Source organism: Telmatherina bonti (assembly GCF_933228915.1).
Source record: "Telmatherina bonti genome assembly, chromosome: 5".
NCBI lineage: Eukaryota > Metazoa > Chordata > Actinopteri > Atheriniformes > Telmatherinidae > Telmatherina > Telmatherina bonti.
Window position 1 is genome coordinate 20,924,070 of NC_136623.1, and position 14,624 is coordinate 20,938,693.

Consider the following 14,624-nt stretch of genomic DNA (forward strand, 5'->3'; position numbering starts at 1 on the left):
AATTTGCATCAATTTCAACTTGAAACTTGCTACAATGGGTTACATTTTAGACAGATGTGCTTATTATTAGTCTTGTTCACTGAGCACTTGTAAGAGCAATCTGCCCGAACCAAACAACTATAGTGTCTGACTGAAAACATTAAATGAAAACCTAATGAGCAACTGATCTGAAGTTAAGCTTCAGTTCGTTAACATTCATACTCAAATACACAAGTCAGTGGTCAAAGTACAAACAAAAATATTACGGTAGCTGGAAAACAGCTCCCAAAATACTGAAAGTACAATTAATAATAAGTGAAATAACAAATCCCAAGCCAATGCAGTGATTCTTTTATATTTCAGCTTGGTTGCCTTATTCCTCTGCGGTTTCTCAGAACGGCCTCAAAGATTCTTCTGTGTGGTCACAGCAGTAAGTTAGGTAAGTATTCACTAAACAGAAAGGGTCATCTCACTAGTATCATGACTAAACAAAGAGCTGCAGCAGCTGATCCTGAGTATTAGAAAGTTAAGGCATATCTTGAACATTTACAGTGTGATCACTGACAGTATGTAGATTATATAAATCTTTGGTTAAGTCAGTGCATAGGTGAATGACCCAAACATGAATGACAATTCGACAATGACAGGGCACTTCGAGATATTTTATAAACCAAATTTAGTTTTCTGTTTCTTGTTTTTTTTTTTAGTTTTTTTTTTATCTTAGGTGGTTTTTCCAGCATTCCTTGCAATGATAAAAGCCATTCCATGAGTTCTGAAGTGTGTATTTAGATCTGTTGCCTTTTCAAAGTGTTTACCGCACACCTTACAGGCCAGTACACCCTCCTCTTCTTTGCCCTGACCTGTGGAGGGCTGACTGGAGGGAGAAGCTGGTGCTGAACCATTTAGAGAACCTTTATAATCATGCATACTGCCAGGTGAGGATGACGGATGCATACCGAGGGCCTGTTGGCTGTCATCTTTCACTTTGTGCATAATGAAGCGATGGCGGGACAGAGAGGAGGGGGATGTGAAGCAGGCGCCGCATTGCAGACACTGCAGACCCCCGCCGTCTGTCCCTCCTTGTCTGTGCTGACCAATATGCTCCAGGAACGCCTCCTTATTCTCTGTGGTGAACCCACAGGGAGCACAGACAAACCCTGACTCAGGCAGTGATGAAGAAGCAGGAGTAGAAGACGAGGTGGTCCGCGGCTTCTTTACCGGACTTGCCTTGTCTGGGAACTCGTCATCTTGCTCCACCTTCACAGCTGCTCTGCGTCTCCGGCGAGACACCAAACTGCAGTCCTGTTCTGAGGAACTATCAGCCTCATCACCTTTCTGTCCACAAGATGAGAAAACAACTGTTCATAATGTGTTAAAATATTAGTAAAGTTATGTCAGTGTTTCATAAGAAGAAGTGGCTTACCATCGGCGTGTCCTGGCTTGTATTAATCATGCTGTGTCTCAGCTGAACGTGCCTTTCCAACATGGCTCTGCTGCTGAAAGTTTTCTTACTCTCAGAGCAAAACCTGAACACATTCAAAGACACAACTTTTAGTCGCATACACTCCTAGGATTAAGTAATGACGCTGGATGTTCAGACACCAATTACAAAAAACAAGTATTATGCAATGTAAACTCAATATTTCAGAATCTACGCAGTCCTCTGTTTTTGAAAACAAAGTATAGAAAATTATTTTTTTCCCCCCTTTATGTACATTTTCATTTTGTATTTTATGATTGAAGTAGTGTTGCATTTTTGCTTGACACAATTTCTGCACCTGAACATCTCAGGCTCCGTTTTTTATAGACCACATGATTTCTGGGAGACAGTTTCGGGCTGCAGGCTGGCCTATTTAGCATTTGAAGTGCTTTACTAAACATGCTGGGATATGTGCATAATGTGGTTTGGCATCTTTTTCTTGTAAGAAATGAGGCTTGTCAACATCAAATGAGAGTTTCTGCCTGATTTGAAAAGTTGATAAAGAAACACAGTCAGTGTCTGCAAACACTCATTAACTGTGTCATAGGGTGTGAAGATCACATGTCATCATCTTTATCAATGCTTAATTCAGTGTTAAATCGATCTGAACTCAAGGAAGTGACATTCAGAAAGAACATCAGCTCTGCCCACAATCAAGCAGTCAGTATGATACTTAATTTCTCCCATTTTTTAACAAGAAAACTGTATAAAAGTTGGTTAAAAATAAAGAGAAGTGCAACTGTTTTGACAACCTGATGCGTGAGAATGTGCATCAGAAGTAATAAATAGGTTTTTTACATCTAAGAAGAAAGAGACACAGGAGCAGGTTACGTCAGCATACTGCATGCATGCCTTAAAGCCCTTCCACAACAGGACTGATGCGAACAAACAACACAAAATTGCAATAAATTCTATTCACACAAAATTCGATGCAAAATTGGGAAGAAATTGGGAAAATTCTAAAACAACCTTGCAGGATGGATTCCACATCAAGCCACAACAACAGTGTGCTGATGCTGCAAAAGACTAAGAGAAGAACTTGAGGAGTTCTGTTGTTTAATCCAGGTGCTCTGGACCTGGACAATGATCACTTCATGGTGGACTTTAGGACGTCTGCTTTAGCAGCTAGCTGCTTGCTTTAAGAAGCAAAGAAGAAATAACAGAGACACTCGGCCATGGTGATACAAAGTTTGAATGAACTAACAGCAATAGTGACACCTTCACAGCTCGCAAACCGGTGATCTATCAATCAACTTGCCTTTTCTGATTGGTCGATATATATCTCTCGGATGGAATATTAAGAAAAGTCAACCTAAGTTTGAAAAAATAAAACTTTCAAAATCGCTTCACAGAATTTCGATGATATGAACATTCACACTGATTTGACACTGATTCCATAAAGAATGATCAGATAGGTTCAATTATTTAAGTATGCGGTCTTTATTTGTCCCTTAAACAAAATGTAAAAAAAAAAGTAACAACATTTTTTGGGATATTTACCATTAATTACCATGTGGTATGTCAAAATTCTTCTAGTGTACTCTTTCTTCTGGAATTTCAAATTCTATTTCTCCAACTACAGAACAGTGTTGTACTTTTTGTAAAGTTGGCACATTTTTGGAAATGGGGTTGCATTATAATACATGTGAGGAAGTTAATGTGTGCAGATTAGTAAACTCACTGGCAGCGGAAGCCACGATTCATGACTTTGTGTTTATCTCTGATGTGACGCCTGAGACTGGAGGTGGTGGTGAAGGAGCTCTCACATTTGTTGCAGGGAAACTTCTTCAAAATCTACAATACAAACACATACAGTCAGATGCTTTCTTTTATTTATCTGGAGTTGTGTGTGAAACCAAAAGCAGTTAAGAAGTCATGACTGTAAATGACGTTTAAACCTTGCCATGCTGTTCACCCATATGGGTGACGTAGTCCTCCTGTTCAGTATACTGTGTGTTGCAAGTTGAACACTTCCACCTTGAAGGAATGCTCATCCTTTCTGTCTTCACTTTCACTTCTTTTTGTTTACCCATCAATTCTTCTCCTTCTGAGTTCTCAAACTTTACAGGTAAATGTGAAGAAGGGGATTGCTCTTTTTTTAATGTGGAAGTCTTGTGGGTCTGAGTAACAAAGAGCGCAGAGAGAAAATAAAATAAAAACAAATATTTGTCAGAAGACAACAATGAACTATAATAATAAATATATATATATTATTGTCTTAATAAATAAATAAGTAAAGACATACCTTGAAATGGTCCAGCAGGGAATTCCTCTGAGAAAACAGCTTGGAGCATTCTGGGCATTTAAACACATGCACCTTCTGATTGGTTAAATGTGTGTCAAAGTGGGCGTACAGCAGGGGCTTGTGTGTGAAAACTGTGTCGCACATGACACATTTATAAATCAGCCTGAAAAGAAATAACATTTATATCAGTTAGTTGAAAAGGAAAGCAATGTGTAAGTATATACATGCATAATAACGTATTGCATATACATGGACTGTCCATCGGTTAGCGTTGGGTGTTGAGAAGTTATGTGGTTCTGAATGCTGGGGGCAGATTTGAAAGCCATGGGACAGCTAGGGCACTTGTGGAACAAGTCGCAATGTGCCTGCTGGATGTGAGACTTCACTGAGTTAAGTCCTCCAAACACCACCAGGCAACTGGAACATCTGCAGAGAGAGAAATATGAAGAGACAGAAAAATGAGAGAAACATTATTAGCTTAGTTTTAACAGCAGAGCGTAACTTTGTTTAATTAAACAGCCACAACAGGGTGAGACCTCACCTGTACCCAATGCGGCGCGAAAAGTGCAAACAGGTCTCATGCAGATGTTTCTGAAACAGCGACTGCTTGACCGAACCTCCGCACTCTGGACAAATATGTGGTGAGCAGCTTTGGTGTATGCGTTGATGCGCTGCTGCACTGCAGCTGTTGGGGAGGAGCATGGGAGGAGAGCACTCTGTACACGGCTACCCAACAGAGGAAGATAATAAGACCCAAAAGTAAGAAGAAGGTCATTTAGCAAAACAACAACAGAATCACACAAAACCACGTTTGAGGCTTTAAAGCTTTCAGGAGAAAAACATGTAAATAATAAAAGCTTCAGATCTACAATAACATAAAAATGAACCCTACAATATTGTTTGTTATCATACAAATCACAACGCCAAATTAAGAATGTTCAACCTGTAAGAGAAAATTAAATACAGACTTGTTATGTCAGCCAACTACCTATAAAAATCTGATTTCAGAGCACAGATAGTGTCATGATGCTTGGCTTTTCCACCACCTGCACTACTTAGATCCAACTTGTGTGACAATTAGCTGGAGTTTGCGCGAATTGTTGACATATTTCAACATGATGTGTGATGCCATTTAATTAAATGTCCCTGTTGAGAGATATATAATTATAATCAATAATAATAATAAATGAATAATGTTGGAATAAAAATTCTTACTTTGTGAGCATTATATGATTTTCCTTAAACACATATTCAACCAAGATTTCAAGAGGCCTTCGCATCATGTGTGATAATCATGGCTACAACAGAAACTTCAATGTTTTAAGGCATTCAGAATTCCACACACTTTATCGTCTCTCACACACAAGACTTACAGTGCTTTGAGTAGGTTTGGTTTCTTGAAAATGGTTGAACATCTCGTCTCTGATACCAAACTGAGCCAGACACTCAGGACATTTGGCGCTTGTGTTCTGGACCAACTCTGTTTCTTTCTTGAAAGCTACTGAAGGATGTGCTGGGAGTGCTGGCTTTGCAACAGCCTGGCCTAAAATGGGAATTATTGAAAGCACAGAACACAGAAGAGTTGAAAAAAGTAGATGTAAGAAATCAAGGAAGAATTTACACTATAGTCAAGTTTCAAAACCAAAAGAGCAGCAATCATGATTCCCTAACCTGTTGCTGATTCTTGTTGGCTGATCATCTGCTCCACAGGTACAGGTTTCATGACCAGATGGGAACACTGCATGATCAGGCCTTTCTCCTTGTGCTCTCTAGCATGTAAAAGCAGGCTGCACTTGTTGAAGAAGGCCAGGCGTTTGGCACAGTGATTGCAGGTCACCTCAATCCTTAGTGATCGCCGATCGTAGTGCTGTGCCAGACTCTGTTCCAGGGCAAAGGCATCACCACACTCCAGACAGCGGTAACCCTGAAGGAGATCAAATTACCTTCCTCTTAGATAACAACACTACTATAATTTCAAAGAAACTGGGATTCAACAATTATTTTCACTATACATATTCAGAGTGATGATAGCCATTCTGTTGTTTTACATCAGTAATGTCACAATACAATGAAAATGTCTGAACCCAGAACCTCATATTACTTGCTTTGTCTAACCATCAAGTCATTGCTCGAATTTAGTTAAATCTCATTTAACAACATATTTTAGGAGATGGAAAACAGTAGCAGTATGAAAAATTTAGAAAAATATTGCACATGACAAGTCAGCTCACCTGTGCAGGAAGAGAAATTCCCCACTCAGCAGGAATAGGCGAAGTCAGATCTGGTTTATAACTGGGCAGCAGGTTCTTGTTATTGAGGATTTTGTTGAAGGCTTCCACCAGGCTAGTCTGAGTCTTTGAAATGATTGCCCCAGAGCTGTTAACTATGGATGCTGGCCTGCTGCCAGCTTGAGGAGGGAGCAGAGGTAAAGGTGCTGGCAGGGTCATCCCGCTGTTTATGGTTTTTTGACCAAGGCTACGGAGGTTGATTGCCCCTTGGCTGACTCTCGAAGACAACACAGAAGGTAGTGCTGCAGTTTTTGTGATGCTCACTGCTGTGGGGGAAACTTTGGGTTTTGTCTCCACTGAGTTTTTCTCTTTCACTGAACTGGCACTTTCAGGTGTTGCTCCAGCAGGCAACTCGGGCTGCTGCAGTAACTCCTTTTTGGATCTAGTGTTGTGAAATTCTGCTGAAGGTTTTTGATTCTCAACATCCTTTGTAGAGGCCTTTCCACTTCTTTTAGCAACCCCACCTGTTAGAGTCCTTGTGATGCTGCCAGTAGGCATTTTGATCTTAACTTTGAGTGGTCGCAATGGAGATGAAGCAGTCTCTGCAGCACTACAAGTCTCTGTGCCCTCACATTCTGCATCACAGTTCACCTCATTTGGTTTATCCCTATTTGGAGCCACCTTTTCACTCACTTCATCCATGTACCCTGTCTTTTCCTCATGACTGTGCTCAACTTCCATGAGCTCCTCTTGCTGATGAAGTTCCTTGTCATTCAAAGCTGGACCTGCAGATGGATTCAAATCAGGACTGCTTTTTCTGTTGGTGAATACAAGACCTGTCTCACTGGGTGGGGGACTCTCAGGTGAGTCTCTCTCATCAATCACATGCTCTGGGTATTTCTCCTCTTGGACCACGGTAGGGCTTTTAATATCCTGAGAATTCTGGTGTTGTGGAGCTAAGACAGGAGGGCTGGCATTAGTAGGCTGTCCATCTTCCTTTTGTTGGGGTCCTTGTGATGGTGCCGAAGTGAAACTGACATTAGTAGGATGAGGTACAAGGGAAGCATTTTCAGGAGACCCCAAAAGATCAGTATTTAACTTTGCTCTACGTTTAAATTTGGGAGGTGAGGATGTTACAGATTCTGGGCTCTCCTGGATCACCAATGGACTTCCTAAGTCTGGTTCTGAATCATCATCTGTGTCTATAATATGCATACTTTCATTTTTAATTCTCCCATTTTGTGGTAAACTAGAGGACAATGGATTATCATCAGGACTTGCTTCATTATCTGGGCAGGGGTGAGGTAAAAGGTGTGTAGTAAGAGAGGGTGAAGAGTGAGTAGATGATACAGTGGTACCAGTATTGGATGAAGATTGTGGGTACAGGAGGGGCCTTATACTGTTAATGATATCAGTTGTGCACTGAATGGATCCAGGATCAGCTCCTTTATCACTGTCATCATTTAATGTAGATCTGAAAGGTGGTGACTGGGACCATGGTTGTGGGTTGGGCTCTTCTTGATTGGTGGGAGCAGCTTCTTCAACTCCATTGGACACCTGGGGCTCCTTGGCAGCAGTGGAAGACAGTTTGGGACTAAGCTGCGAGGTTAGGCTGGGTATCTGAGAGACTAAGGCACTGCTCGAAGGACTGTCTGATTTATTCTTGATGGACTTCTTCTCTGCTTCCAAAGGCTCTGAGCGCACCGTGTTCTTCACAATGACACTGACAACAGGGGGCTCACTTTGATGGGGTGCAGGACCAGGAAAGCAAGGAGGAATCCCACCTTTGCTCTCAGGAGCATTAGTTCCCATCTCATCCCGTTGTTCCTCTGGATTAGACTGAATGGCCTCTTTTGCATCAATGTCAGGAATGTCAAAAGCTGCCAGCAAATCATCAAAGTCAGGGGTCTTCATGTCCCCCATTGCCAGCGCCAACCTTACAACCTACCGAGGCAAGAAATGAGTAAAACTTTTAAAATAGCATTTGTTTACTAATATTAACACAGCTGTGCTACCAAAGTTAAAGCGTTCCGGTTGCCTGAGATTGTTTTAGCTGGCATTAAAAGGTTGGAAAGGTAAAAGCTAAATAAACGACGACTTGCAAATGTAAATATACTTTACTACAGTGGAACAAACACAACAAACTACTCAAACCTATCACGGTGAAACATGTCAAACTTGAGTCATGCAACAAGTGGGGGGTGCTGCTGGTTTTTGCTAATAGCTAACTGTTTTAGCAGCTGACTGCTAGCTGGCCTTGCCATCGTAACCAGCAGACTCCTAATGAAGCAAAAAACGTATAAATTAATCCGTAAATAACTCCTAAATAAATGTCTTGTATATCGTGATGGATGTAGTGTTTGCTCCAGATGAAGTCGACAGTCATTTTTGTTACCTGCTAGTTAACGAAGTTGGTTCCTGACTTTCTTCTAGGTCGCCTAAGTATTCCGTCATCAACACGCGCGAAACACTGAGCTCCCAGCAGTTTAGTTTGATGCGCTACTAAAGAAAACTCGCCTCGTGTCTATATTTTTAATTTAATATAATTTGTGTTTTTTAATATATATATATATATATATATATATATATATATATATATATATATATATATAATAAAGACCATATACTATATAATTGGACTTATCAATTTTTCATGGGTTAAGTCTTTATAGATTCAAAAGGTAATGGTGAGGTAAATTATCAGAATAGTTCATACTAAACTTTGTTATTCAAACGAACATTTTTTACCTCTACAAAGAACTTTACGTTTTGTAACATGAAATAAAACTTCATAAATTGTAATTTGTACATTTCTTCCATTTATTTCTTCTATCCACTTATTCCTATGCAAGCGGGTTGTAGCCTATCACAGTTGCTTAGAGATAAGAGGGAGAGTACCACCTGGAAAGGCCACAAGTTCATTCCAGCCTAATTCAGGGGTAGGAAACTCCGGTCATCGAGTGCCACAGTCCTGCAAAAGTTTTGAGTTTCCCTGCTGCAACACACCTGATTCAAATCAATGGCTAATTAGAAGACTTGCGCAGTTTGATGTCAAGCTCTGCACAAGTCTGCTAATTACGTCCGATGTGTGCCAGGTGTGTTGCAGCAGGGAAACTCCTAACATTTGCAGGACTGTGGCACTCGAGAACCAGAGTTGCGTACCCCAGGCCTAATTTGTAATCCCAGTGACTACAAAATTCAAAATCATTAATAGTCAATACTCCAACTTTGTAATCGATACTATTTGATTAGATTTACTGACAAATATTCCTGACAATATTTCCTAAAAATTCAGGAAAATAAAAGAAAGTTTTTTACTTAGACAAACAAAAGAATACCAGTTTTTAATATTAGAGAACTACATCTTGGCAGTTAGAGTGGACAGGACTGTATCTAAACATTTAACAAAGAAATTTTTTTTTCCTTTAATTGAAAAAAACGTCCATGCTTGAGTTTGAAGTGGATTCTTTATGTGACCGAATATTCCAAATTAAGCACATGTGCTTGACACAGATAAAATGTAAATAGGTACTAAAATAAAATAAAAAAAAATAAAAAAAAGAAAGAACAAAAGATGTCCTTTTCAGAGGAGAAAGTTGTATCATCACTGTGAACAACATGTGAACACATGCAGCGCAATTCTCAACTCTTTATTTTAACATACTGTATATCAAGCTTTTCTCTCTAGGGGTTCACTTCTTTTTCTCCTCGTCCTTCTTGGTGTCGGGTTTAGAGCCCGTCTGGGATGCTAGAGAGCCCATTGCATTACGGATGGCCTCATTATTGGGGTCGACTCCAGGGAGGTTTTCCAAAACGCTCTGTAGAAATTCTGGATCTTGCATAACATCATAATCCTCTTCATCCTACATGTATAAAGATGCAAGTTTTTATTTTGTTTTTTCTTTATTTATTTTTTCAAACTAATACCCCAACAGCTGGTGCTTACCTTGGCTTCAACAGCATCCATGTCAGCACCTGTGTCCATGTCCTCAGCACCAAACTCTGCCAGATGGAAGAGTATTATTGTTTAAGCAAAATAAGATAATTGAAAAATCCCATTAATTATGGTCTATTTTTAATTAATCTTTGAAATACTTGTTCCATAATCACTGCAGAAATGCCCATTAGTTTTCATATTAATTTTCATGCTGCATTCACAGCACATTGGAGCACAGTAAATGTGTCCTGCAGAACAGCAAAACCTAATTAGTAAATAGGATATCCTGGAAGGTTTTCCGGGCTTCCCATACAGGGGTGAACAACCCTATGAAAGTAAAAAGTACAAAAATTTGTTATTTTCCTACAAATATATCAGGTATGACAAGGCTACCCCGTTGAGGGCAGTTTTAAGTGACCCTCCTTTTTTTTTTGTACTTTTCAGTTATGCCTCATTAGCTAAAACATTCTGGTTTGTGTTGATCACCCAGTTTCTATTAAGTTTATGTAAACACTGCTCAGTACAGATTAACACTTATACATAGAGGTAAAATAGGAGAAAATACTAATAAAAGGGTGTAGATTTGAAATTCACAGATAAATTCAGAAAATCAAAAATCAATTATTCAACCTGCTCCGGCACCCTGCATGGACATCTGCAGAGCGTAGGCGATCTGTTCATCCTCTGTCATACGGCTGAAGTCTGGCAGGGCAGGTGTTTCGGAGTCTGTATGCGGGGCAGACATCTTCAATAAGACATCCTCAGACTCTGAACCAGGATGGGGAAAAAAAGGAAATATTGAAACATGAAAGAAAATAAATCTGAAATCTGGATCTGTGACAGCAACTATAACAGGTGTGTGTTTTCTCACCGTCTATAGCAGAAGAGGAAATGCTGGCTTCAGCTACTGATGCAACAGCTGCTCTGCGAGCTTCATCCTCCTGCCGTTGTCGTTGCTCCTCCATGGACACACGCAGAGCCTAAAAGACAGTCAAATATGAGTTGGTCCTGCAGGAAAAAATAATAATTTATAAACTGAACAAAAATATAGTAATAAAATAAAAAGGAGAATAATCCTTAAAAAAAAAAAAAGAAAAAAAAAAGTCTAAATTCCATTGTTTTCTCTCACCAGGGCCAGCTCAGGGTCTGCACTGGGATCCACTCCAAACTCAAAGTCGCCAGCTCCCAGACCCAAGACAGCCCCTCCCTCTCCTGCCAATATGGGTGAAGACAGGAGAGCATCAGCCAAGCTAGGTCCTGGAGGTACAGTAACCAAGTGAGAGCCTGCTCCTTCTTTCCCATTAAGTGTGTTGATGAAAGTCGTCAGCTTCTCTGTGTTCTTCTCCTGAAGGGTACAGAAAGAATTATGATGAGCACCAAATCCACACACCACATAAATACAAACAGCTGCATGTCAGAAATCCAACCTGTTGTGTGCTCTGAAGAAACTTTACCTCTTCTCCAAAGTTAATAATATCCACATTGACTTTTTCTTTCTTGAGACGCTTTGCCATTTTTACCAGCTACAAGAAAAAAGGACTACTTTAACCAAAAAACAGTCACAAATCTTAAGTTTGTAAAAAAAAAAAAAAGTAAACTAATTTCAGAAAAACATAATTATTTAGTATTTAACTCACCTCTTTTTCATTGTCCTCTACTGGGCTGCCAACAAATACAATAATTCGCATCTTGTGGTTTTTGCCCTGTCTGTGTTTTAGTGCCAACTGCAGAAAACAAATCAGCAAACGTGAATAATGAAGTTTAAGCAAACTAATTAAATTTCATGATAATAGGTTTTCTTTTAAAATATAAAATATAAAAGCATTAATTAAAAGATATTTTTAATGTAAACATTCTAATATGTTGCAGCAGGTCAATATATCAACTCAAAACATCAAATCAGATCTGAAATAGTTATGCTGTATAATCAGAGTAGGAAGGAAATTAGAGGCTGGAACCCAAAGCTAAGTAAACACCACTTCTGTATTTGTAAGTGCTATTTTTTCAGACCCACAAATAACCCCCCCCACCCCAACTATTGCAGCTCCTCCATTGTTGTCACTGTGACCAATATCACAGACTCACATGTGCCACCCTGATCCCAGTGCAGAAGCTAATGTTTCCTCGAGGCTGGACAGCATGGAGCTTGGACAGTATCCTCCCTGTATCTGGAGTCAGTGTTGTCAACACCTCACAGTTGCTGCACAGGGACAGAGCACCCACATTGTAATACAACCATGTATTAAATGTCAGGTTACTGATTAAATTAAAATGCCTCATACTTTGCCATGGTGATAAGGCCCACATTGTTTTCAGGATTACTCCGGGTCTTAGAGTGACAAACAATATTAACTGCATCCTGCTGGGCCTGCAGCCTGGTGGGCAGAAAGTCTCCATTTCGCATGTACTCACTGTTGTCCACACTACGAAAAGAAAAGGAGAAGAATAAACTCTCTGGATCCATGATAATAATCCTTAAATTTGACTAAATTAACAAAAATTGATTGAAGATAGCAGATGAACAAAATAAAGAGAGAAAACGTAAAAATAAAATAAAAAATAAGCAATGAAAACCTAAAGATGTTAAAGCTGAGCATCTGACACACAACATACTTCCTTGACAAACTCAGAAATAATGACTGATTATAACTTTAAAATGTATGTCAAGGACATTCACTGACCTGCCTGGAAGCACCGAATTTGCTATGCATCAAATCTACTTACTTTTAAATGTGATGTCTTTTAAATGTAATGCAATATTTTGCATAAAGTTTGCCTTTGAGAAAATGTACTAATCGTCATTATTTTATGACATCCAGTCGACAGTAATTAATAAGACCTTTGTCCTTGCAAATACCGCGTTTCTTTTTATTATCTTAGTTAAAGTTTATCAATAGAGTCAATATCTGAACCCCACAAGTGAACAGTATCACAATTTTATTTATTACAGTCATACTCCATTTTGGCTTTGTTAGCAAGCTAATGCTAACGTAAAGTAAAGTGATGATTTTATTCAACGACAAAACACAACCAAAATTTCACAGAAAACGGTTTAAAACGTTATAAAATCACAATGGGAAAATCGTCTGCAAACACTTTCATTTTTAAATGACTAGGTCTTGTCCAAAACGAAATCCTATAGCCTACGTTAGCTATCAACATTGACAGGCTGCTGGCTAGTTGGCTGAGGAGTGACTCAGGAGATAGCTGGGCCACACAAAAGAAGAAGGCAAAGCAGGTTTACGGTATAATCAACTTAAAAAAGCAAGACACATTTAAATGGTCTTTTCTTTTGAAATTTCTCTATATTAACTGAGTTAACATTTAGATTGTTGACAATGTACACTTTTAAAATTCCTTACCAGACCATAGTACTTTCGAGCACCATCTTGGTGGATGTCGTGTTTACGTCTACGTCACCGTGATGACTTATGGGTAATGAGGTTTTTTCTTTTTTTCAAAAGGCTATCCTCTTTTTCCTATTTTATTTACATATATACATATATATATATATATATATATATATATATATATATATATATATATATATACATATATATATATATATATATATATATATATATATATATATGTGTGTGTGTGTGTGTATGTAAATATATATATATACATATATATATAATATATATATATATATATATATATAATTATATATATGAATATATATATATATATATATATATATATATAATATATATATATTTATATATATACATATATAATATATATATATATACATATATATAATATATATATATATATATATATATATATATATATATAATAATATATATACATATATATAATAATATATATACATATATATAATAATATATATATATATATATATATATATAATATATATATCTATTTTTATATATATATAATAATATATATATATATTTTTATATATATATATATATATTTATGTGTGTGTGTGTATTTTTTTTTGGGGGGGGGGGGGGGGGGTAGTGGTTTTTATTATTTATAAATTTCCCCTTAAATATTCAAATAAGGAAAAACCTTTACCACTTAACACTAAAATTACTGAAATGTTAATTCTTTCCCAGACAAAAATGAATGATGGATTCAAAAACATATAAATTACCAAGACTGTGTCTTGCCCAAGGACACTTCAGCCCAGACTTGATCTCCCAACTTTTCAGTCGGACAACTGCTCTTCCTGTAGAGCTACAGCCACCAGTTGTATCTGAAGTCTGAATTAGTGGCTGGTCTTATAAGAGTGGCTGAGGTTGCAAACCTCTACATCAAATTCACAGACCTGGTTTTGGGGAATATTTGGTCATATGGTGGAGGGGGGCTGCACGGTGGCGCAGTGGTTAGCACTGTGGCCTCACAGCAAGAAGGTCACTGGTTCGATCCTTGGCTGGTTTGGTCAGTGGCCTTTCTGTGTGGAGTTTGCATGTTCTCCCCGTGTATGCGTGGGTTCTCTCTGGGTACTCCAGCTTCCTCCCACCATCCAAAGACATGCATGTTAGGTTAATTGGTCACTCTGAATTGCCCCTAGGAGTGAGTGTGAGCATGAGTGTGGTTGTTCGTCTCTCTGTGTGGCCCTGCGATGGACTGGCGAGCTGTCCAGGGTGTACCCTGCCTGTCGCCCAAAGCCAGCTGGGATAGGCTCCAGCTTCCCCGCGACCCTGAATTGGAATAAGCGGTTCGGAAAATGAATGAATGGTGGAGGTTTCGATGCTAAAGAGTTTTATGATTTCTGAATTG

General features: G+C 38.6%; 3 protein-coding genes across 4 annotated transcripts in view; all 3 read right to left on the minus strand.

Annotated features, from left to right (window-relative positions):
* Positions 1-8,363, minus strand: znf687a (zinc finger protein 687a). Its single transcript, XM_079240921.1, has 11 exons — positions 8,328-8,363; positions 5,936-7,876; positions 5,376-5,628; positions 5,078-5,247; positions 4,246-4,430; positions 3,954-4,130; positions 3,705-3,867; positions 3,358-3,579; positions 3,141-3,253; positions 1,403-1,505; positions 1-1,314 (listed from the first exon to the last, which is right to left on the minus strand). Exons 2-11 carry the CDS (start codon positions 7,853-7,855, stop codon positions 700-702), a joined length of 3,921 nt encoding a protein of 1,306 aa, XP_079097047.1. The 5' UTR covers positions 7,856-7,876; positions 8,328-8,363; the 3' UTR covers positions 1-699.
* A 651-nt stretch (positions 8,364-9,014) lies between these two features.
* Positions 9,015-13,292, minus strand: LOC306755799 (26S proteasome non-ATPase regulatory subunit 4-like). Of its 2 annotated transcripts, none has more exons than XM_079240326.1 (10): positions 13,232-13,292; positions 12,152-12,292; positions 11,955-12,069; positions 11,507-11,593; positions 11,297-11,392; positions 10,999-11,214; positions 10,741-10,849; positions 10,500-10,637; positions 9,879-9,934; positions 9,015-9,795 (listed from the first exon to the last, which is right to left on the minus strand). In XM_079240326.1, exons 1-10 carry the CDS (start codon positions 13,255-13,257, stop codon positions 9,625-9,627), a joined length of 1,155 nt encoding a protein of 384 aa, XP_079096452.1. In that variant the 5' UTR covers positions 13,258-13,292; the 3' UTR covers positions 9,015-9,624. The 2 variants fall into 2 exon arrangements, with proteins under 2 accessions (XP_079096452.1, XP_079096453.1); XM_079240327.1 differs by having other exon boundaries at positions 9,019-9,795; positions 11,324-11,392.
* An 898-nt stretch (positions 13,293-14,190) lies between these two features.
* The window catches only part of LOC306756358 (phosphatidylinositol 4-phosphate 5-kinase type-1 alpha-like), a gene marked incomplete at its 3' end in the record, with an annotated part of 5,725 nt that continues 5,291 nt past the window's right edge, over positions 14,191-14,624 (minus strand). Inside the window, exon 8 of the mRNA XM_079241085.1 lies at positions 14,191-14,208. Within this exon, the coding sequence (XP_079097211.1) occupies positions 14,191-14,208 (18 nt within the window). The remainder of the gene's footprint in view (positions 14,209-14,624) is intronic.